Source organism: Biomphalaria glabrata, chromosome 1 (assembly GCF_947242115.1).
Source record: "Biomphalaria glabrata chromosome 1, xgBioGlab47.1, whole genome shotgun sequence".
NCBI classification, from domain to species: domain Eukaryota; kingdom Metazoa; phylum Mollusca; class Gastropoda; family Planorbidae; genus Biomphalaria; species Biomphalaria glabrata.
In genome coordinates this window covers 27,704,293-27,729,815 of record NC_074711.1, presented here as the reverse complement: position 1 = coordinate 27,729,815, position 25,523 = coordinate 27,704,293, and the positions used below count along the sequence as shown (strand labels likewise).

The 25,523-nt window shown below is 30.9% G+C and overlaps 2 protein-coding genes across 3 annotated transcripts; one reads left to right on the top strand and one right to left on the bottom strand.

Moving 5' to 3' along the window:
* Nucleotides 1-4: 4 nt before the first annotated feature.
* Nucleotides 5-5,839, bottom strand: LOC106070390 (spermatogenesis-associated protein 48-like). Its single transcript, XM_013230290.2, has 10 exons — nucleotides 5,669-5,839; nucleotides 4,831-5,383; nucleotides 4,536-4,591; nucleotides 3,460-3,539; nucleotides 3,229-3,367; nucleotides 2,946-3,013; nucleotides 2,124-2,165; nucleotides 1,874-1,981; nucleotides 550-663; nucleotides 5-449 (listed from the first exon to the last, which is right to left on the bottom strand). Exons 2-10 carry the CDS (start codon nucleotides 5,324-5,326, stop codon nucleotides 329-331), a joined length of 1,224 nt encoding a protein of 407 aa, XP_013085744.2. The 5' UTR covers nucleotides 5,327-5,383; nucleotides 5,669-5,839; the 3' UTR covers nucleotides 5-328.
* Nucleotides 5,840-6,113: 274 nt separating this feature from the next.
* On the top strand, nucleotides 6,114-25,436 carry LOC106070391 (probable C-mannosyltransferase DPY19L1). Of its 2 annotated transcripts, XM_056030798.1 has the most exons (23): nucleotides 6,207-6,346; nucleotides 6,663-6,830; nucleotides 8,993-9,017; nucleotides 9,152-9,239; nucleotides 9,506-9,643; nucleotides 9,748-9,868; nucleotides 9,973-10,066; nucleotides 10,674-10,731; nucleotides 10,937-11,028; nucleotides 14,908-14,980; nucleotides 16,238-16,342; nucleotides 17,455-17,541; nucleotides 18,147-18,203; nucleotides 18,391-18,471; nucleotides 18,621-18,722; nucleotides 18,865-18,936; nucleotides 19,076-19,152; nucleotides 19,282-19,312; nucleotides 20,147-20,266; nucleotides 20,877-21,048; nucleotides 23,010-23,109; nucleotides 23,199-23,324; nucleotides 23,518-25,436. In XM_056030798.1, the coding sequence occupies exons 4-23, from the start codon at nucleotides 9,237-9,239 to the stop codon at nucleotides 23,672-23,674; spliced, it is 1,866 nt and encodes a 621-aa protein (XP_055886773.1). In that variant the 5' UTR covers nucleotides 6,207-6,346; nucleotides 6,663-6,830; nucleotides 8,993-9,017; nucleotides 9,152-9,236; the 3' UTR covers nucleotides 23,675-25,436. The 2 variants fall into 2 exon arrangements, with proteins under 2 accessions (XP_013085745.2, XP_055886773.1); XM_013230291.2 differs by lacking the exon at nucleotides 6,663-6,830 and having other exon boundaries at nucleotides 6,114-6,346.
* Nucleotides 25,437-25,523: the final 87 nt, after the last annotated feature.

The window sequence follows — 25,523 nt, the reverse complement described above, 5'->3', positions numbered from 1 at the left end:
ATGATTTGTTTTGCATGCCTTTTAATAGATCTAATAAGTTATTTTACTACAAAGAAAGCATTATTGTATTCCAAATTAGGAAAATTGAGGCAAACATTTAGATTGACATGTTAAACAATAATTGACAATAACTTGAAACATTTAGAATTATTGACTTCAATAACAAGAACATTCTGCACATAAAATTGATGAACTATCAATGTTTGTTAAAAAATGTGGTAGACAGAAAGTTTCATTGCTGCATATCTTAGAAATAAGAAAAATAAAAAAAAGATCCAATTTTTTACAAGAACGAATATTAACAATTCACAATCTTATAAACTGTTTACTAGACTTGCAATGGTTCTGTTTCTATTGTGTTAAAAGGATTTTTGGGTGGGACCAGTGTCACCATCTTAGAAACTTCTGATTTTCTTTTATAGCTTTCAGGTGACTGTGGCTTCTGTGATCTGAAAAAAGATAAAACTCAATAATAAAAAGAAATATTCATCTTAAGTAATTTCATAATTGAAGAAACAAATATAAATAAATCGTAGTCTAATGACTTACACTGGGGTCTGGATTTTAGGATGTGGATATCTATTTTCTAGTTCATTAATTTGAAAAGGTGCATAGGAACCTTGCCAAAGAGTACATCCAGTGTACCAAGGGATATTTGGACGGCTGTTCAGAGAAAGAAATACTGTTAGAATGATTTCAATAAGAGAAAAAGCAAGAAATAGATTTCATTATTTTTTACCATTTTTTTACATGTTAAAAAAAAATATTTCTATTAAAATTTGATTAAAGATTTTTAAAGAATGCACAGCCAGGCGATGCCAATTCTTGTTTTAATCTCTGGTCATGTTATTGAATTTATTTATTATAAGTTTAAACCACAGTCTTTGAAAGTGGAATAGTTTATTATAGTGATTGTGCCAGAGCATGTAAAACAGATGAACAAAGAAATGATATCATCAGGGCTATAAACTGAAAATAAATAAAAAAAAAAGGTTCCCCCAATCAGTAGGCTCTCTTTACCCCTCACTATGCCTCTAATTTCTAAAAGTGAAGAGAAGAATAAATTTGGTGAGTTTGCTACAGGTGAAGTTATATTGTGAAAAATGTAACATTTCAAGCAAAAGTACTTACTTATCAGTAACCTAAAAAAACAAAACATATTGAAAAATTACAGATTTAAATTCAACACTAAAGCAACTTCCGTTACAGCTTGTAAAGTAAGGGGTATATTTTGTCTAAAACTACAATGATTGTTTCATGAGAAGGCTAAGAAAATGTATTAGAATTTGAGTTAGTGTAATGTCAGGGTAATTCATTTCTTGAAAATATAAACATCAAAGAAAGGTTTTAAAAATATATTTAATTACAAATATAAAGTTAGGGAGGCGCTGTGACTGAATGGTAAATCGCTTGGCTTCTAAACCGTGGGTCCCGGGTTCAAATCCTGGTGAAGACTGGGATTTTTATTTCAGGAGCCTTGGGCGCCTCTTGAGTCCACACAGCTCTAATGGGTACCTGACACTAGTTGGAGAAAAGTAAAGGCGGTTGGTCGTTGTGCTGGCCACATGACACCCTCGTTAACCATGGGCCACAGAATCAGATGACCTTTACATCATCTGCCCTAAAAGTGGCACTTTGCTCTTTACTTTTTACAAATACAAAGTTATGAAATATTTCTTTAAAAAAATATATTAAAAAATGTAATCATTTATTAAACTTAAATTGCTTGTATTATATTTCATATAATTAGGTTAAGCCAATGGTGCAGTTTATGTCCGGTATAAACATTACACCAAGACCAAATGATGAATATCTAAAATAAAATCTATTAACAAATCTATTGTGAACTTGAAAAAAAAAAACAACAACTTACTGTGCTGTCTCAGATGGTGTAGGAATGATACTTCTCTTCACAGAAAATGGTATAAACTCTTCCTTGACATTATCAACTTCTTCCAGATTTTCAGCCCCAACACTTCCACTACATGTAATGTAGTATGATCAATACAGATGTATTTTTTTATACATACATATATATATATTTTATGGTTTTTAGTAGGTTTGAGACCTGATGCATTAACATACATTTAATCTATGCATTAACATAAATTTAATCTATTTACCTATATGAAGGAATCTGTTGATATCGGGGATATGGACTGCAGCTATAAATGAAAAAATAAGAATAATTATTAATTAATATATTATCCAATAACTTTTATTTTCAGGCATTAAATTGGTCCCTCAAATTTGTTAATACCACAAATATTTTTTTACTTAGTGTTAGATGCATTGAAAAAACAATCCCTATTGTCATGTTGACATCATAATGACCTTTAATTGTAGTCATGCTCAAATTTAGACAATGGAAAAAAAAGTAACATCCATTTTATTTTTGCAATAAATATTAATCAATAAAATATTTTTATCATTAATTATCGATTTTGTTTACAATAAAGACAAAATGGAGCAATTTTAAATCACATTTCAACTATTTTATCAAATCAATAAAAAAAATGATACAGACTTGTGTGCTGAACTTTTGCCTGTAATTCTCACAAATAATATTTTGTTGTCTTCAGTATTAATGCCAATACTTAACTCTTGAACTGGGCTTGTTGATGGGTCAGATGAGTTTTTTGTTGTTTTGAGCATGTGAATATTTTAAAGGAAAAACAAACAAAAAAACTAACATACAGGCAAAAGTTCATCAAATGTAACAGGAAAATTAATTTTTCAGAAAAAAAAATCTAAAAAGTAAAAAAAAAAATTTTTAATTTTAAATAATTTTTTAATACATGAAGTAGTCTATCTATTAATCAAACAATCATTCTATCTATATAAACACAGATTCATATATTTTATCAATATATCTGTAGATATGAATGTGTATGTGTGTGTATGTTTATGTTTGTGTATTATAGCTAAAAAAAATGTGCATTTACAATGAAATAGGACCATCTTTATAATATCCTTTTCTTAGTAAGAAAGTATCAAGACCTTTCCCAACACTCTGAAAAAAACAAAACAAAAATAAAATGGTTTAATCATTTATAATATGATGGATTTCATCTCAATAGTAAACATATAGGCAATATTGCATTTTGTTCTTGACAACCTGCTTTTGAATGTATAGTATACTCTGTATACCTGCTCTGCTTATTCCCTTATACTTGCCCTGCCTTAGCCTTGCTATAACCTTGATGACCACATCACAATTAAATATACCTGCCATTCTTGGGGTGATATTTCATAGCGGTTAGTTTGCAATTGATGTGAAACACTGTCTGGCCTGTTTTCTAATGTTGAGGAAGGAGGTTGAACCTTTGGAGGTAAAATTGAATCCCAAGGCACTTCTTCATAAGCCCTGTTTGAAAATAATTATAAGCTATAATTTGTAAATACAAGCAAGATCAGGACTTAAGTTCTTAAATAAAATGTCACATAAAAAACAACAACCTATGAGTAGATGTTCCATACTGATATTTTAATGCAAGCTTATCACGCCTCATTCTGGACAATTCATCTAAGGGAGAAGTCTGCCAAAATAAAACAAAAAAAAAAAAAAATTTAAAAAATGCAAAATATAATATTTGTCTCAAGCTTTTAAAAACATGTTCAGATGCAGATCAAAATGGAGTATGCATTTACAATACTCAAGAATACCCCATGATAATATTCATTACAAAATTAGCAATAGTCATAAGAGTTGAGACTAGGTTTCTTAAAAACTCAATGGGAGCTCCCTTAACTGGCCAGATTTAACAAATGTTCTATCATAAAGGGATCCAAACAGATGCAAATTAGTTGCATCTCTGTTTCCAGGGGCTTGTATTTCCAGTCACTTGGGACTAGAGGTGATGCCTAGCACTCCGGAGAAACCCCATAATTTTCTTTCCATGTACACAGTAGCCTTAATGGTTTCCATCATAAAATGGATCATGTGTGGATTGTTAAAGTTTCTCATACACCTCTGCCAGTGCAATGAACTTATTTCCTTTAAATTGGCACCCCATTGAGGGTGTTGTTTTGATCCTTATTGGTCAATTTGTTTCCTCTAACAAAAGTTTCAATCACCAGGTGCCATATGGAGGCTGATAAATGTTGCCAAGATTATTCCCTACCGTGCCACAGGAAGCTAAGTGCTATAAAGTATGATACCTGTAACTTGAGCACTGTGAATTTCATTTTTGTCTTATGATAACTATACATTTTTAGAAATTATCCATTATGAATTTCATGGCTAAAACTATACAATAAATATGAATATGCACTACAATGTGAACAAACTTGAGGCCAATGGTTTATCAATTAGATTTTTGTTTTATCATAGGCTAACAATATCCTCTATCTTGACTTTTTAAATGCTCTTCCAGAAATGAAGATTATTGTCTTACATCTAAATCTCCAGCATGACAATTGCCCTCATGATGACAGTCAAGAGGGTATTCCATGTAACAAGTAATTGTTACAAGGCCATGTCTACAGCAAGCTAAAAAAAAAATAATAAAATACAAAGTTGTTTTTTTATTTACTTGTGGTCTTTTAACTTCTTCAGAAAGTTTCCTTGGATCTGCAGAGCTAGTCCATCCTATAAAATAAAAAAAAAACTATATATCTACATATTTATATATAAATAAACCATAACAACATTAACATTTTGAAATGATTGATATGAATTCTTCATCTAGAGTTTTCTTGAAAAATGTTATTGTTGCCTAAAATTAACTTGAAAATAAAATACAATTTGGAAAGGGAAGTTCTTTATATTAGGTAATTTATTAAGCATACATTCAATTACAACTTATAAAAATTGTATATAGGTCATACCTCCTAGCTTTGCTCGCATAACTACGTCCAATTTTTTTTTACTGTTCCACAATAATGGTGTCTCTGGAGACCATGTATTCTCTCTCTGTAACTTGGATGGAGTTGTAAGGTCAAAGTGAACCTTGTTGAGCTTTCTAGAATTTACTGACTGAGGAGTTGTATTTAACTGCACCAATGATTTAACTTTGTTACTATAATTATTGTTGTTGACGTCTGCTCCAGCACTTACAAATCCAGATGTTGGCTCAATGAGATTATCATAGGCTCTGCATGGAGCACTGGAGTGATGTTCACCATCATCATTCCATTTTTTGAAACTGTTATTGGCATTCATATCCAGCTGAAAAGAGTCTATATCATGTCGGTATTTAAGTGATGGAAATCTCATATGTCTTCTTCTTCTTTTTTCATTCATTAGATTTAGAGCACTCTCTGTTGCTTTATAATCATCTTTAATTGGTGTCACAATATAGTTAGTAGGTACTCCAGAAATCATTTTTCAACTTTCAGTATCTTATCACTTATGATCTTTTTTTAGACCTACAGATAGAATCTGATAGATTAAAAAAATAAAATAAAAATGGATTATAAAATTCACAGAAATCAGAAATGGATTTGAACTTATGATTCAATAATAGATTAATTTTTAGAAATAAAAAACAATAGATCTTATATTTGATTAGGATAGCCTATCTCATCATCTGATCATAAGTCATGATTATAAGAAAGTTCTATATTATTATATTTAGACCTATAGTGTTGTATAGTAATTACTAGACTAGTATATGTATATAAAAATATAATTAATATTTAATATTATATTGAAATATAGATATACCTAATCCTAAAATAAAATTTAAATTAAAAGAAAGCACAGTTTCATTTATGAATCCGATATTTCTATTATTAAGAACACTGAAAACTTCATTTTGATCTAGATCTTGATCTACATTATAATTTAAATATATGTATATAGATTATAGATAGACAAGATCTAGGATTACAAAGGACTCGTTGCTATGATACATTGAGATATATAAATAGATTTTAATCTAACTCTTTGCTAGTGAAACTAAAAACAGTTGGTTTAATCATGGTTAAATCAAAAATAAAATATTTCGCTTTATACTCTTACATCATGTTTATTGAATGTTTTATTGAAATTACTTTTTCTTTACTTAATTATAATTTCAGCCTGCTTACTGCACATGCTTAGACTAAGTATCGTTTTTTATTTTATTGATATGAATTTATTACGAATTTCAAACCATATTAGGATTTTAAAAATGTTTGTTTTTAAAGTTAGGTTTAGTCTGAATATTTATTTAAAGAGCGAAATGTTAGCTATACTCCCCTTTGACCTTTGTCGGCGATACTTTCAAAATGGCTCCCAACAACAGACAACGTAAAACAGGGAAATCTAGCAGATCTATAACAAACGTTGAGAAAAGAAAAGATAGTCATTATGCATTAATGATTTCTCAGTTTATGTACATTAGCCTGTGTATGGTACTAGGTATGTATGTAAATTATTTGGTCTATCTAGACTTAGTATATCACTGTCAGTGTATTTCATATAGAATTGAATATAGAAAATAGAATAATAGATTAATATTATAATTATTATTTTATATATTTTCTTGTTAAAATTAATTAAAATAAAAGCCTAAAAAAAATGCCCTAAAATTTAAAAGTAAAAGGATTATTTATTATTATTATAAAATTTATTTTTAAATATTATTTATAGATCTAGATCTAAATCTAATTAATTCGTTTACTAGACTCTTAACTAAAACTTTTTTTTCTTGTTTTTTTTTTTTTTTTTTTTAAAGTGAAAGTCTCCTGAGTTTGAAAATCTGAAACTAAAAAAAAAATAAATCTCAAGATGTTACCAAGGCCAAGTGGTTTTTTTTATTGATCTAGCCAAAGTAGCCAATAATTTAGTGTGCATCTGTAAACTAATGATTCATTTTACATTTTCAAGGCAGCTTACATTTACTGTAACATTAATTTATTATGTTTTGAAGAATAATAAAATGACATTAAATTATTAAATTATTGAATTATTAATTCATCCAATAGTCAGCATAGTATGATAATACATGATTAATAACTCTAGATGTTGATCTATAAATTCTATATTATAAGATCTAGACTACAGTCTCTTCTTTTCTTGATCTAGAGTCTAGATGGCACCTAGAATCTAGATCTATTTTCACAAGAGCTCTCTAGCTCAATGTTATTCTTAGTATATCTAATTTTTAATTATGAATGTAGACTAATACACACACACATAAACACATAAATTACAACATATGAGAAGTACATCTATGCACTAAAATATTTATTTTTCAGTTCTTGAGCACATCTTGTTTATCATGCAAGCCTTAGAAAGATTACTAAGGAGCCTGCTATCTCTTATATTGCACTATTCATAAGAATACATTTCAACTTCTTTAATTAAATAGAAGCTAATTATTTTTAAACTTAAGACTGAATTTACCAAACATATAAAGAATAAAAGAAACAAATACAAATTTGACTCTTCATATTTTCCTTTTGTCTGATGTATGTCACGAGTCGAGTCTGTGACCTATTTCGACCAGTTTCTAGAAGCTCGTGGTCAAACCAGTGCAAGTGTCCAGCGTAAACAAGTTAATTTTAGGTATCCAATCAAAGAAAGAGGTTAAGGAAAAAAAAAAGCACACGTCAGCTTCTAGAAGGTCAAAGTTACTAAAATAATTATCTGAGAGAAGGTTCCATGATTCTGGAACGTACGATCAAAGAAAGTATAAATTAGGGGAAAGTCAGTTAGACGGGGTCCTCGCATAGTAGTAGTTCTTGTAGAGCGATGGTCCTCGCTTAGTCCTCGATTAGTAATGGTTTGATAGAGGTATAAGTGATATTAGCGGGTCCATCAGTTAAAGTTTAATTAGTTGAAGTTGAAGTTATACTAAGTGAAGTTTCATGTATCTTTAAGTTTTATTTATGAAGTATCAAGTCAAGTTGTTATTGAATTGAGAAGTTAATTTGATGTGAAAGTTGAAGAAGTATTATTAAAGAAGTTTTAAGAAAATACAGAGGGATGTTTCTTTCTTCATTTCATTGAATTGTCAAGTTTGATAATATAATCCCCGGCAAATCTGTTCTTCACAATGTGTGGCAGAGAGTCTTGAACCACTTGGGCTTGCCTTGGCTACCTACCAAGGAGGCTTGGGGTTCAGCACCTGACTCATGCAGAGTTGCATTTACTGAGTGCCTAAAGGCAGCATGGAAACCCTTCACCCAGATACCCCCTCCTCCACTGGCTCCAGAGATTTGATCATAGCGCTCTCAGTTTTAAGCATGAAAGATGCACTATATTAAAAAGATATTATAAAATATTTAAAAAAAACAAAAATTTTAATGACTAATAGGAAATTCTCTCTACTTCAAGACCTCTTTGGTGATAATTTTTGTATAGATCTAGTAATTATTAATTGAATCACTAAATTAGAAACTGTTAAGGTAATGTGTAGATGTAATCAATGTGACAAAACATGGTTATTTTTAATTAATTAATATTTTATATGTATATGTTTTAAATTTTGTTATCTCCTGGTAGCAATAATTCACTGGCATAGGTTGTCACTTTGCAGCGTTCTTTCTTTCTTTCACAACCATTTGTGCTTTGATGGACTCTTTCTCTAACCATCTCTGGCAAGCCAAACCTATAAAATAACCAATATACTTCCAAAAAAAAAACATAAAATAAAACAATATTACACCCAAATAAGCACAGGCAAGGGAGCTTTCAGTCCAACCTTTTCTCTTACCAGTTTACTAGAGCAACAATACAACTTATCAAATGTTTGCCTTAGAAACAACACGTTTTAATTTTAAATTATTGCTAATTTAAATCTTTATAGAGGGTCATTTATTGAACATGTTTGGTTGTATTTCAGAAGCTGAAAAAAAAAACAGCAACAAACTTCCTCTTCCCCTTAAACATTTATAAAAGATGTTCTTGATTATACATATTTTTTTGTCTGCTATACTGTATCTAGCATATATGTATACATGTTCACAGTTGTATAAGCAGTATTTTTTGTAAATAAATAAAAAGAAAGACTGTATGTCTTTAACTCCACATTTATATTGATTTTTTTTTTTTGTCTTTTAGCTGGAGCTATAACTATAAGCCACAGGTAAAAATATCTTTTATTTCTATTTCTTTCTACTCTCCTTATGTATTTAAGTGATTTGGTATAGTCAAATTAGCCTTTTAAAAAAATCTTTATCATAACCTCATTTATTTGTATATAATTCTTTTTAATTGCAGAACATTTTTGGCTACTTTGTTTGAAAATGATAGGCATTTTTCTCACTTATCAACCTTGGAGCGAGAATTAGCTTTTCGGACTGAAATGGTATTATAAAATTTGATTTTTATATCCTATGAATTATTTTTATTTCCAAATTCCAAAGGCAATTAAAACACTCTATGATTGATTCCTACCAAACTATTTGCTCTTTTTTTAAACTGAGTTAAGTGTAGTAATCTTAAAAATTCAAACCTAGGAAACACATTGTATATTTCTGCTTGTTAAGAGGGGATGCGGACTATATTTTAATTGTTTAAAAAAAAAAAAAGGTCAACTTGATGTAAAAAGTTTATACATTTTGTTTTTTTTAGGGTTTTTATTTTTCCTACTTCAAGACTATAATATCTGCTGAATCAGTGTATGATGGTTTGTTTCAAGTGATGAACGATAACATAACTGAATATCCATCTACTATCAACACCCTCAAAAGATTTAATTTGTACCCTGAGGTAAACCTTTCTGTTAATGATTGGATTAAAGAAAACCATTATGCACATGTTAAAAAAAAAGTATTAAATGTTTTCAAAATGTAAGATATCTTTGATGTTTTCAGTTAATCGTGGGCTGGGCTTACAGAATATATATATCCACCAGTGATTTTCTGGGGCATAGAACCAAAATTTGCTGGACAGTGAACAGAGGTGAAGGATTAAGTCCAGTACAAAGCTGTGAAGGTAGAGGAGCATTTAAATTTTATCAATTTATATTAGAATGAAAACCGGTGATTGAATGTGAACATTAGTTGTAACAATTTTTTTTTTTAAACGTTTACCTCTAGGTCTAGGAGAGCCAGCTTATTTTTATGTTGAAGCAGCATTTTTACTCAATGGGCTAATGTTGGGAATTTTTTTTCTTTTTGGCACTTTTTTAAGGTTTGTTCATATTTTTATTTACTTAGTATTCTAGATTGATAAACCAGTGGAAAATATTGTGTTGTTAATGATTGATGTATTGATGTGGTTGGTTGATCAATCTTATAGTTGAGTGTAGATGTTATATGTGAGCTCTATATATAGAAACAACCTCCAACAGAACAAGAAACAATATATATATATTGAAGAAATCCAGCTATTAACTTGAACAACAGTTTATTACAGAATGAGTCTATGTCATCTCTACACTACAAGCCAGTCTCCTTTGTCGTTGTTTGTCCATTAATCATTTCTTCCCTATTATCGTTCTAACTTTTAAAATGATCTGTCGCATCACTAAGGAAATACCCGATTAAACCCCAACTTCTATGCATCTTTCTATTGTGTCATTACAATGTCTTAATTCCTTTGTTAATCTCTTTTAGTGAACAATGTATACAAAGGCTATATGGTTTGATTCAAATTTGATTACTACTGAATTGCAGTTAAAGGGAAAATAACTTACCACTAAAAATAGTTTATCAAAATGCATAAAAGCAAGGGTTAGGCTTATGCGTGCATTTTTTTATTTGAAATTTTTTGTTTCTAATTTTTTTTTTTAATTTAGCAAGAGTATATTTGGAGGATTAATTACTGTAGCCTGCTTTATGTTCAATCATGGTGAAGTAAGTAAGCTTGTATTCACTTTTTCTTTGCATCTTATAATTTATTTATTTGACTGTTGCATCACTATAAATAATGACAACTTAAATAGCTCATGCAACTAAAAGCTTATATATTTAATAATTTTCAAGTTAGGAAGGCCCCTTAGAATTTCCTATTTTACTTACATTTTCATTCATTGTTGTATTTCTATTTAATATCTTTTAGGCAACTAGAGTCATGTGGACTCCACCATTACGAGAAAGTTTTGGTTACCCCTTTTTTGTACTACATATGTTTGTAGTGTCATATATATTAAGGTAGAGTATTAATAATCCATTTTATTTTATTATTATAGACTATCAATGCCTAAATAGAGTAAATATAGAAGTGAAGCTAGGTGCTGAAACAAATGATGATACATACATATATTAAACATAAATGAACAGCAGCACCAGGGACCAAGTTTTTAAATGAGAGAAAGTAGTGAATTAAATGCAATGAAAATAAGGGGACTGCGCCGACCAAGGCTCGAACCAGTGACCCTGGTGACGACAACACCGCCTAGCAATAACACACTAAGCGAACTTAACCTCTAGACCATCGGAATGTCAAAAAACATTCTTCTGGTCCAGAGTCATTTCGCATGTATGCAAATTACCACCCCAGAGGTCAATGGTCACACACCCTAGCTAGGTCCTCCCCCACCTTGTCACAACCGTTCACCAACAACTTCAATAGAGCCGACACAGACAGCCGTTTGGCATGTATTAGACAAACAATGGCTCTATTTAATTGTGTATCTCTCATAATGACGTGGACAACATCTAGCTTCACTTCCATATTTAGGTTCACAGCTTAATTGCTCATACCCACTGAAGCTTCTATATGTAATTTATTTATGTTGTTCACTTGTGGACATTCCGATGGTCTATAGGTTAAGTTCACTTAGCGCGTTATCGCTAGGTAGTGTTGTCCTAAATAGAGGAACATGGATACCAAAGTGTGTACCATGGGCAGTAGAGAGTCAGATTATTTATACTTCAGTTTGACATTGGTAATCCATAACTCTGTTTATTACCTGCAAAATTTGTAGAAGTAATACTATTATTGACAAATTAATTATAGTGGGCATTGTCAGGTTTAGGATTTATTTGGGTTGTTAACTATCTGTATACTATTAAGGTCCCGGGGTTCAACCTGACAAGAACATCACTCACACACAGTCGTACATACAGTAAACAACTAGGTGAATAGTTTAAATAACAACAAAAATAAATGAATTTAATTGTATGAAACATACATGTGTATGTACAATGAGGATGATAAATAGACAGTATATATATTAGATATATATATATATAATAGGTATATATAAAGATATTATACAATAATTAATTTAAGCACCTTTGCTACTGTTATCAACTTGTCACCCTGGTTTTATGGTCCACCAGACTCTGACCGACTGGCGTCACAACACTGCCAACCTCGGTAATAGTAAAGTTAGACCTCAGATAATCGCCAATTTGACAATGACACTGAAAAACTGTAATATGTATTTCTGAGACGGCAAGCGACGCCCACAACTCCAACACTGGCACCCCTAAACAGGGGTCCCAAAAATCCAACTGAATAATAAGTCAGAGAAACTGGTACAGACAAATAACGTTTTACGGGCCAACACACCGTCCGCTACAACCAAACTCAGAGGGTGAACTGCCTCATGACAAAGAATGACCCATAGATGTCACCGGACTTTCTGACGTAGAAAAACAATTCAAAACAAAAAAAAATACCAGATACTCTCGCCCCGTACACGTACTACCAGTACAGGAAATAAAAAAAAACAGAGTTAGGAGAAAGAAAAAGACACTTGTCTATGCTACGCGACATCCCCCCTCCTCGACGAACTGGAAATTTTGAAAGAAATTCCAGTAATCAAAAGTCCTTTCGAAGACAAAACTTTGTAGAAAGAACAAGGAAGAACAAAAAAATCATAAGTGCATCTATGTGACATTTCAAAATGTAATAATGGAAGAAAAAAAATGATGGGGAGTCACCAATTAATTAACCAAGGAGACACAATACACGTAAAGATAAAGATCCAATAACAAAGAAAAGTTGGTTACCTTGACTTTAAAGGTGACCCATATCAACTTGGGCCAAGAACCAAGTTATATTACAAAATCATATTTACAAATACAACATTAATATAATATACCAAATTATATTCATGGTAAATAAATACACATTATATTCTTGAAATTAGTATCATTTACATAATATAAAACACAAGTTCAAATGTTATAACACATAGAAACATAATATAAATGGTGGATGGAAGTCTATATCAATCTTGAACAAAGATCAGCCAGCAGATTGTTCTCTCCCTTTACGTGGGCAACGTCAAAGGAGTAGTCTTGTAGCATCAATGCCCATCTTGTGATACGTGCGTTTGTAAAGTTTGTGCTCCTGAAACACGATAAGGCCTCGTGATCAGTCAGCAGGTGAAATCTTTTACCTTCTAAATACCTGTCCAGTTTCTTAACAGAATATACTATGGCTAATCCTTCCCATTCAATAATAGAGTACTTCTGCTCCCGAGGCAACAATTTACGGCTTACGTACTTTATGGGATGTAACACACCTTTGATACACTGACAGAGAATGCCAGAAATTCCTTTATCTGAAGCATCTGTTTGAAGAAAAAAAAGTTAGAGAAGTATCAGGTAAACGAAGAATAGGATACTTACTCAGACAGACAAGTCTTCAGCCTATTCAATGCCAACGCACACTTGCAGTTCCAGTTTACTCCCATAGGTCTAAATATTGGAACGTTTGACCAACAAAGCAAATATATATATAAATATATATATATAAAACAGAGAATCAAAGTTATCATATCGTTACCCCCGCGCACTTATACGATGTGGGACAACTACAATAGTCCTACCTCCAAGTTTGGACTTGTCTAAATATTTAACTGCTCTCGCAACATCAGCCAGGTTCCTTAACTTTACATGACCTACGCCCATTGACTTCCCGTTTGCCATTAAAACCTCCACAAATCCCACTAAACCAACATCTCTAAATCTATCTTTTAACTTCTGCCAGTTAACATTGAATGGCAAATTTTGAACAGTTACTGTGTATCGATCCGGCACTAACTTATACCCACGGCCACCATCCGAATCGCGACGACCTGCTAGTCATCTATGTCTTGACCTTTGATCTTGATCGCTGACAATATCATTAGAGTTCACATCTTCAACATCAATTTCGTTAGACGGGGAAACACCTTTACGGCACTCAGTTGAATTATGCCCCTTTTCACCATAACTGAAACACACAATTACCTTTCTTTTACCCACAGGTTCACCACATGCTGCCGCCACATATACACTCTCTTCCTTACAAATCGGCTCATCTGACCCAGCAACCTTAAAGCCTTCTATAACTTCCAGCATGTTCTCAACTGTTCTGTACTTGCTCAAAACCAGTTGCCTGTATACACGACTCGATACGCTTTCTAAGATCCTATCTTTGATCAACAGATCTTTTAACTCCTCCACTGTTTTACCGACTTCAGCCATCTTGCACCAATTATCTAAGGCCGTTTTCAATTCTGTTACATATCTCCTAAAGTCGTTTTGACTAGGTCTCACGCGATGGAATCTTTTGCGGCAGGTTTCCGCGTTGATATCTGCATGGCGAAGAAGTACAGTCTTGACTTCTTCATAATTCTCACTAAGGAACAGACTACGCGACAGGCATGTGGAGATCTAAACAATTTAGAAACTTGAGTTAACAAGAATTGTAAAGTTAAACAGTTATTTTTTTTAAATTTTTTTTTGTGTTGTAGATAAATACAGATAGTTGTGAGTTACAAAGTAAAATTATTAAAATCTTCTAGAAATTAATGGTGGAGAGTCCATTATGTTCAATAATACAACTGCAATCGTTTTGACCTTATTTTTAAATTTTATTTGTGCATCTAGCTTTATGATATGGCAAATAACTCAATTACATCTTTAATTACATCTTTAAATTTTACTAGTTAAAAGCATTTTATGTCTATTACATCTTTAAATTACTCTTTAAAAAAATGTTATGGTTGTTCTGTAGATTATTTCCACTGCTCTAACACTTGTTATGGCTGACAATAAAGTTGTTGTAATTAAAATGTTACTTCCCAATAGGAATAAGATTACTTCATATTTGTTTGCTCTACTGATTGGAGGTATCCAGATATGTTTCATGCTGTCTTGGCAGGTGAGTTACAAAGGCTTTAAAGGACACTTGTTCTAGTCACTTCAACCAATTATTATTTTCCCCAGGGAAATTTCATTGATGGTTCCAATTGTGATGCAGCTATTGATAAGTGCTAAGGTTCAGTAAACTCTAGATCATTGAGATGATGCAGGCTCCTATAGATTGTTGATTGATTCAAATAAAAAAACTACTGTCTTCTGATAAGCAGTTTCACAACCAGTCAGTGTTGAAAGGGTCATTTCCATAAAAACCAGGCTGTTGAGTAGGCAAACAATTAGTGATCCTCATAAAGTACTTTGGCTAGTGTCCTCTTGTGCAAAGCAATAGTCCAAAAGGCACAGATCCTAAATGTAAATACATACTGGTAGTATTAATTGGAATAAACAAACAAAATAGTTGCCAATAATTATATAGAGACATTGAATGTCATAATATGTAATATTGATTATCTATTTGATTAAATAAATAGAGAAACGGTCTGAAGATTGATCAGCAACATGGTTTGTTTAATCATATGTATTGTTTTTTTGTTGTCTTGCTTGTTCAACTTCAACCATGTGACATTAACATAACATGTTCTCAAAATTGCTGTTTGACAAAGAATAAACTTTTTCGTACTATTTCAATACTTTTATAGGGGCATCCCAACATTTGTTATTATAGAAGACCTATTTACATAGAGGCATTACATATTGCTTAATACAGGATTGAGTGAAGAAGGCATACCTTATGTCAATGCTTTGTCAGCACCCTTACATTCTTCTTCTTCTTCACTTCTTCTAGCCAGCTTTTTTGCTGCAGAGCTGTCAGGGAAAAATAGTATGCTGTTTTCTTCAGTTGTTCAGCACTGCCGTACAGGGTGTTGGTTATGTTGGGCTGGAGTGGTAGTAGGGTCTGCTTAAGGTGGATTAAGGAAAAACATTAAAAAAGGATATTTTTTACGGTTTCATAAGGGTGGGCGCAGTGTCTACAAAGGGGGAGTCGTGTGGGATTTATTTTATTGAGATGGTAATTTAACAAAGATGTGTGTCCTTCCTTAGTTGGAAGATTGAAGATTTGTGTGGGAGGAAGTTAATACTGTCCAGTTTGTTAGGCATGTTCAATTCTTTGTACATGGCTCTGCCTGTTTCCTGTTGCCCATTGGTTGAGCCACTCCTCTTTGTGGCTGTTGATTCACCCTTACATAATGCTTCATAAAGAGTGACATGCCTTGGAATCCACTGATGTATATATTCAGTTTAATACATTCTGTTTCAGTTTGCCCAGTTTGCTTTGTTAACCCAAACACTTGCTGTAACTGCTGTTTATCTACTACAGTATATATCCATTGAGACCTTTAAAGTTTTCCTAAAGGGACAGACTGTAAGTACTGGTGTTTGGAAAAGCTGTTATTGATTTTGTTGCCTCTGTAACATTAATATCTCAAATACTAAAAACTAACAATCTTTTGCATTCAAAATATAGGGTTAACTGGTTTAAAATATTTTGTCATTGTGGGATGTACATATATCAGTTTGTTCACCTTACAAAGAAAGGTTAAATAGTTGAATAGATACAAATAGAAACAGATCTGTTTTATATAATCAATTGGCGTTTTAATTTTACATTGTTAGGGTTAGGGTTAGCACACAATAAGATGACTAAAACTAGTGTAAAATAAATGTTAGCAATGTACATTGTGCTGGAGTATTTATTAACAAATTATCTCTTAAAGTATAAAATTCTTGGAATATTAAAAAGATACTCTTCATATCTTCTAGTTTCACACTTTTGAAATAATTAAATTCAATTGTTGAATGATTTATAGATAATTTAATTTTGCATAAATACAATTTCTTCATAATTATAATTCATTTTATCGTTTTGTTTATTTTTTGATTATTTGTCTTTATTGAAAAACTATGAAAAACCCATTTCCTGATAAATTTAATAAAACCATTCATAATAAAGCAGTGGATGTACCCCAAGTGAAGGATAAGGAAGGGACAATTTACACCTCTTCTCTTCCCCCTCCCCCCATCCCATCATTCACTTTTTAGGTTTGTGCAATGTTTTTTTCCATCACATGCAGACTATGGCATACCCCTCTCTTTGTGACCAAATGTGTACATTGTGCAGTAATCACAGAACTGATAAATTACTTGCTATATCGCTTTTTTCTAAATTCTAAACAGAATAGCTTTGTCAAAGCTTTTCAAACTCAAATCCTTTGAAGAGAAAATAGAACTAATAACTAATAAGGATAGTAACTTTGTTGGATTCAGTTATTTCTCATGTTGAAGAGTAATTTTTTTTAGTATTGTAGTGTAAAATGCACAACTGTAGATTGAATTTCCTTTAGGACCTCAAAGATTATTTTATTATTAAAAGCAGATGTGTTTTAAATAAAAATATTGTTACTAATAACAAAACAGCTTGTTTTTTTAAATTATGTAATAGCTCTTCTTTTATTTTATTTTTCTTCCAATTTTAAGGTAGGACTTTTATCAAGTTTTGTATTGCTGTTTGGTAATGAAATGCTGTTAACCTCATTTTTTGCAAGCACTCTTCTTGCAGCATGGGTAAGTCAAAGCTACTACAAAATTGTTTAGTGTATACTTAATCTTTCAGTCAAATTAATTAATCTGATATGAGTATACTGTCATTCTTTTAACAGTACTAAAAAGTAAAAGAAAATTAATTACTATTTTCTTACTTTTTTACCAAGTATTATTTACAGTGTACAAAGGGTTGAATATATGTATACTTTTAACAGTTGTTAAATTAAAAAACATTTAAAATCACTGTCTGCCAGTGTTCAACAAAGCTCTCTAACACAACCTTTTCAGCATTGTATTAATTAACAACAATCACTTTGGCCTTTTTTGTGTTTCTAGCTTGATACATTTGTGGTCTTGTAATGGCAGCAAGTCTGCCTATCACATCTTTGCATTCATTGACACTAAAGGTCACATAGTTGCAGTATGACTTTATGTCACACCCAACATTCTGCTGAGATCCTGTATTTTGATGAAATTCAAGGTGTATAATTTATCACATATTGTTTTACTGACACACTTGGTATCTTATTATGCCTTTTGAATAATCCTAAATAGCTTTCTTTCTTTTTTGTTTTAATTTGTTTGTTGAATTAACTTTATTTTTTCACTCACATTTGTTTTTACAGGTATTGGTGGTTGGCAATCCTTTTTTCACTAGATTTAAAAATCAACTAGCAATTTTTGTAAGTGAAAGAAATGTATTGTTTAAGGAAACCATATTTCTTATTTTGATAAATATAGCGATCTCTAAGATAGTAATTTATTTGATGTTGTTTAAAGTACAGGTTATTTTACAGCTTGTTAAATGTACTTGTGATATGCTGCTTATAAAATTATGTTTTCCTTTCTTTTTTTCTCAAATTGACCAAGTTCTGGCAGTCTGGCACATTTGTTATTGGGACTTTGGTTCTCAAGCTGTTCATTGGGAAAATGCTTATATTGGAAGATGATGTGAGTTCTAAAAATTGTTAGCTGGTTGTCAAAATATTTTTTAGATGAAATGTCTTAAATGCTTTACAAAACGAATCTAATACCGGTAGTGAATTTATTTAGTATAATATCTGCTAGTGTTAACATTATAAAATTTCTCACATTCACAGGCACATATTGGTGAAATCCTGAAAAGTAAATTCACATCTTTTAAAAACTTTCATACCATGTTATACACGTGTGCTAAAGAATTTGACTTTATAGAACAAGAGGTACATCTTTCTTTGAAAAATCAATTTTATATTTCTTTAAAACATTTTCAAATTAATGTTTTATTTTACATATTGGAATAAATGTAACTTAATTGCAATCATCTTTGCATCTTGGTGTTGCTAATTCTCCTTGTTTGACTAGACCATATGGAAGCTGCTACAAACTCTTGTACTGCCCAGTGCTGTGTTTGCATTTGTAGCTGTAGCTTTTCATGTAAGTGAAATTATTTATACTCCACAGTACTCTAAAATATATTTTGTATTGTATGTCATTTGTATTATTGGTTTTAATTATATGCTAGAAAGCAATACAAGAAATTGAATTTATTCATCTTTGTATTATTCTGAAACAGTTACTGAGAAATGAAATTCAGTTTTTTAAAGAGTCAAAAGGCACAAGTTCAGAAAGTACAACTCAAACCAAGCATAGGTAAGAATAAAAATGTGTCATTTAAAAAAAGAAAAAAAACAACAACTACATAATTAGACTCAAAGGTATCACCACTAAACAAAACAAAAAAAAATTACTGAGCCTCTTTTATCTGCATTTTTTCCTCAGCGTTGTGCAAAAAGAAAAAGAAGATGCAGAAGTGAGTAATGGTTATCTTTGAAATAAGTAAAAAGAAAACTAAATCATAACTTTACTGATTCTTATTTCTGAAATTCAATCAGTTATGAGTTCTGTTGATTAGCAAATAATGTCTAGAGTCTATGTGAAGACACTTAGATAAAAAAATTAAGATTTTGTTCTATTTGTTGAAATTTCAAAAAGATTATGCAATAATACAGGCCACTATACATAATTATATTTTAGCAAATTCTCATCTTAAAAAATAGAATGTCTTCTATTTTTCTCTAAAATTAATTACTAAAGAAACACATCATCTGGTAACATTCTATACAAATTTATATAACTTAAGAATAAGTTCTGTATATTTTTGTATACTAAAAAAATTTATTGATCTCTACTTTTTATTAAAATTGTATTGATTCAATTACATTCCAACTACCTTTACAAAATCTAGCTTATTTTCTATGCTCTTTGCAATGATTGTGACAGATTTAGAAAATATTGCAAAATTATTTTAATACATATTGTGAAAATATACTTACAACTTGTATGGACTTTAGATTATTGTAATTTTAAAGTAATGTAATCTTGTTAATTTACCAGATACTGGATACATCTAAAAATATACTGATGATTTGGATTTGTTTCTTGACAAATTCATGGCAGTGGTTCTCACAACCTTTCTGAATGGCTCTCACATTCAGATGCTTCCTAACTTTTACAAAATCAGCAGCACATACATTTGAAACACTTTGAAAATCTAATATTACTTATCCTTTCAGTTTGAAAAAAAAAAGTTTTTTATTCAAGTTCTTTTTTCATTATGCAAAAAAATGTAATGATTATTTTCCAGCTTGTATACCATTCACTTCAATTGTTAGCCTTCACAGCTATGGCTCTCCTCATTATGAGATTAAAGTTATTCTGGACTCCTCATCTCTGTCTGTACACATCTTTGTTGGCTTCTAAACATGTAAGCTATTTATGTTTGATACTTTTGTACTAAGAACAAAGGGTTTAAAGCAGTTGAATTAATTTTATGTTTTTATTTTCTTATGATATTAAAAAGGTATTATTAAGAGCCCCTGTTTTCCATTTAATGTGGGTTTTTTTTAAATTATTAATTTTGTTTTGTGAACAGATAATTACATTGTTCCATTATTTTTTAAAACAAAATTTCATTTTGATAATTTAATGTTATATTTTGTCCATGATCAATAAGTTCTCATTTTTAATGTTCACAATAAAAATTTGAATTACTTTCTATTCTAAAATTATTATTGAATTTTATAAATTAGGTAAATTACTAAATTTAGCATTTTTTTATTTTAAAAAAGCTTATTAAAAGTTGACTCATACTATAATAGTTCAAAAGCAGTTTAAGTGAAGAATTTAAAAAAATGACACATAATTAAAATCAATAAATTTTAAAAAGTTAAAAATGAAAGAAAAAAAGAAGGAAAAATAATTTATGTTAAGGTAGTACGGTACAAATTATAATGTGACATGTTAGTGGAGTTTTTACAATTTTTAAATTATTGGCACTTCGATAATTTTACAAGTTATAATTTATTTTGTTACAGATATTTCCATTTGGTTCTAAAGAAAAACACTATGCACTGTTAGCTGTTTTAGTTGCTTGCATGGCATGGACCGGAGTTGATAATTTGCAAGTGCAGTTGGGCAGAGTTGGAGAGTTTAGTAATATTCCCATGGAAGAGCTTGTAGAATGGATTAAAGCGAAGACACCACAAGGTGATATAAAAAATGAGGATTTTATTAAGCCATATATATATATATATACATTTTTTTATTTTATTTTTTTTGCATGTTAAGTTTGGGATGCTTTGATCTTTGAGCATAACTTAACCTATAAATAACACCTATTACTTCAGAAGAGAAGATAATTACATCCCATGTGTTTAATGTATCAATCTGGTCATGCATGTTAATTATTGACTTAAACTCTGCCAATTTGTTGGTTTTCCTGGCTGATTCAGGCCCTAGCACTAGGGAAGAAGGAGCTTTTTTATGAATTTGTCATAGCATATTGAATAAGAAATGTGCCTTTATCTTTGTGCTCTAATGACACTAGAAAAGAAGGAGCATTTGTACGAATTTGTCATAGCATATTGAATAAGAAATGTGCCTTTATCTTTGTGTCCTTCTGGGTGTTTCATTAGGTTTTGTTTTGGTATTTGTAAACTATGGTTCATTGTTTTGTGTTGCTACTTTTTTTAGGCTTCTGTCCTGAAGGGTCTCTAACTTAAGTGATTTTACTAAGGGGGGTATTTTAATCAAATGTGAATATTCATTTGTTATAAATCTCATGGCTCTATTTTGTGTCTATTCTAGTTTCTTTATATTTTGTTGAGTTGTTTGGTCAAAAACAGAAGAATCATATTCTAATATTGGCCTAATCAAGGTTTAATAAATAGAATTTTAGTTTTTGTTTGATTTGTACAAATGTCTTTTAATAAATTCTAATACTTTATTTGAGTTTTTAGTCTGTGTAACTGGTTTACCATGAATAAAATACAAGGTTTTTTTTATAGCTGTTTTGTTTCTTAATAACTGGCATTTTTCTAGGTGGAAAGACATGCTGCAATTTGATTCCCATTTCTGTAATTCTTTTAATTCTTTTTGTAAGATTTCAGTATCTTGTGTTGTTTTTATTGTTCTATATATTATGCAATCATCTGCAAACAATCTAAATTTTGTTCCTGTACTAATGTTATTTGATAGATCATTTATGTAAATTAGAAACAGTAGTGGGCCTAAGACTGAGGTACACCTGAGTTTTTGGTTATTGATGTGGATTTATCATTACATTTTGTCAATGATATAATAACCATTGTGACATTTATTTGTAGAATGGTTGTGGGCATAGCATTGATGCACAGTATTAGAGTCTGGCGACTAGACTGTGACAATCACAGGAACTACTTTCAGAATTAACACATGATGACTTAACTCTTCACTGTATAATATGACGTTCCTTTACATGAAATATAAGATACCAGATAAATTTAACTTCTATGAATTGTTAGATAAATATAATTTACACTGGTCTTGAAATACACACAGATCACTTGAACTTCAATCTATATTCACTTCACTTTGTACATGACTTACTAATAACTCTCATGCTACATTGTTTCTTTGCTAACTTCTCTTGTTAATGGTCACATTGCTCTCTTCTCTGACTCTTACATGGTCACTTTGCTCTCTTCTCTGACTCTTACATGGTCACTTTGCTCTCTTCTCTGACTCTTACATGGTCACATGACTGACTAACTTCACCAACTGACTAAACTCTCAATATCCTCTGGTCTTAAATACAATGTCTACAATTCATACTTTCACGCTCTATACAGTATTCAACAAAATTCACCTAAATAAAACATAGTACAATTAGTTCACTATTTTCCCTGTGACACTCTCCCTATCAGGAGATCCTGAATCCAATTGTAATGCCAAAAATATTTTTATTTTTTAAGCAAGCTATGAAGGTGAACTTTGTCAAATGCCTTAGAAAAGACATGTTATTGCTCATTGTTATCTATCTGATTGTTAAGTCATTTCTTTTTGTTGAACAATATTTTCATTAATTTTATTTAAATGTTTTTGTAGAATTGTCATTGATGTGATAGTAGAAATTAATGAGTAAAAGCCATCACAAATGTTTTGTTAAATTATCTCCCTCCTTTTTTTAGATGCAGTTTTTGCTGGTGCCATGCCTACTATGGCAACTGTGAAACTTTGCACATTGCGTCCTATTGTGAACCATCCCCATTATGAAGATGCTGGACTCAGGTAATTCTTGTCTTTCTTAGCAGTTCAAAAATTTTTAAAAGAAAATGATTCCTTCATATGGTAATGAATTATTTATTTATATTTCTTAGAGAGCGTACTAAGCTTGTGTATAGTATATACAGTCGGAAGCCCCTGTCACAAGTAAAAGCCAACTTGGACAAACTTGGAGTGCAGTACATTATAATTGAAGATATGTGGTGCTCCTATAAAGCAAAGTAATTCTTTTCAATTTAATAAATTGCAGCTTAAAGTTTTGTTTGTGCTTTTATTATATTTAGTTTTTTTTCCTCCAAAACCTTCACTTTTTTTTTTTTTTAGATGTAACCAGTATACATTTGTAATGCATTTTTTTAACATTAAAAGAAAACTATTTATCATTATCTTACTGATATTTTCTATTTTATGCAGAACTGGTTGTTCTCTGCCAGAGATCTGGGATTTAGAAGACAAGCAATATCAAGGTTCTCAGGCAGCGTGCCATAGGATAAAAAAAAATCCAGAGTCTTATTTCCAACTGGTTTTCAAAAACAATATTTACCATGTGTTTCAATTATTGTCTTCATAACTTTTCTGTTCACCTATGCTACTGAATTAAACGCATTATATGTTTGACTTTGGACTAGGCGATAACTGAACAAATCCATGACCAAGTATTGCATTTAATTTTGCTATAGTTGTCTTAGCGCTATTTTGTTCATGATTATTTATTTGTTTATTGTTATCCAATTTAATTCAATTATTGTTTTAGCTATGTATTATTGTTTTCTTCAATAATACTATTTACTTTATATAAGTTTCAATGCACTTTATTTACATTGAGCTGTTCCTATTAGAACCATATGATTATTATTTTTTTATGGGTGTCTGTTATAATAAGTCTATTAGTTTGAAAATTTGAGGTAATTTTTAGTTGTTTTTAAACAGTGTTATGAAAGATGATTTGTTTTTGCTGTAGTGGTAGAAGTGGTATTGTATATATGCTCAGAGAGAGGGTATTGGTCTATTCTGCATTATACCTTACTTTTTATTTTATTGTGTCTACTTCGCACCCCATACCGGTATAGAAACACATTTAAAAGTTATCTCACTTGTTTATAGTGTTATACATATACAACATTGGTGGTTTCCATTGAATATAGAAACACATTTAAAAGTTATCTCACTTGTTTATAGTGTTATACATATACAACATTGGTGGTTTCCATTGAATGGTGCTGCTTGGCAAATTATTTTTAGCTTGTAAAATATTTTGTTGACAGACTAAACATTTCAGATCATTAAATGGGGTACCTGGTAACTGTAGATCACTGTGGGCATTGAAGTGAACTGCTGTATATAATTTACCCCTTGCTTGTGACAACTTTCCTCAGAATTGTTATTCCCTGAGAGAAATAGTGGTGACATTTTTAAAAAAATGTATTACATAAATGCTGTTTATCCATCGATTTGTCAGTAATCTTTAGGCCATATTTCTCTTTTAATTGGTCAGTAATCTTTAGGACATATTACTATTAATTTGTCTGTGCTCATCTCCACAATCATTTCATCCTTATTCGTCTTTGTCTTCCACAAGGATACAGCTTCCTAGATAGAACTATTGTTATACCGGGTATTAGTGGGAATCTTATGTTGCAAACTCTTATTAATTTTGTTCAACAATATCCTTCACTTGACTTTTTAGTACATCTGTTTAGTTTTTAGTTTCCCTTTCAGATCCTGTGATTTATGGGGCAGGTGATGTTATCTGTTTGCTGTCCTATGGTTACAGAGTAGGGTGTCTTGTGGCCTGCACAGCGACCAACCGCCTTTACTTTCTCGAACTTAAATCAGGTACTGATTAAAGTTGGGTGGACTCAGGATGCCCTATAAATCATGAAATTCAAAATCAGTCCACTGAGATTCAAACCCAGGACCCCAGGTTTGAAAGCCAAGTACTTAACCACTCAACCACCACGTCCCTGTTATATATGATGTTATTGTTTTTACCTCTCTTTTACCTAACCCAAATCACAAAAGAAAATGAGCTTGTTCAAGCTTTAGCAATAACAAGCTAACAAATTGTATTCTATTTTCTCTGGCACCTTCCCTAAGCTAACTTGATATTGTTGACCCTGTTACTGAGTTTCACATCAATGCATAATGAACTTTTAAATTCCATTAGTTTAATGGCTTTCTTTAAAAGTGTTTTTCAGTTTTTTGTTAGTTTGTCTAGGTATTTGAAATATTACATGAAAAAAATTATACCTTTTAAAGTAAAAAAAATTGCTACAAAATGATTCTGTCTTGAATGACCTAGTTTCATATAAGAATTACTGATCAAGTTTTTTTAACAAATCCTCTTTGCAGTTAAACTTTGTTGATAATTGCCAGGACTTTTGAGAAAGCAAGACAAATTTGTACAAAGACCTAAGTAT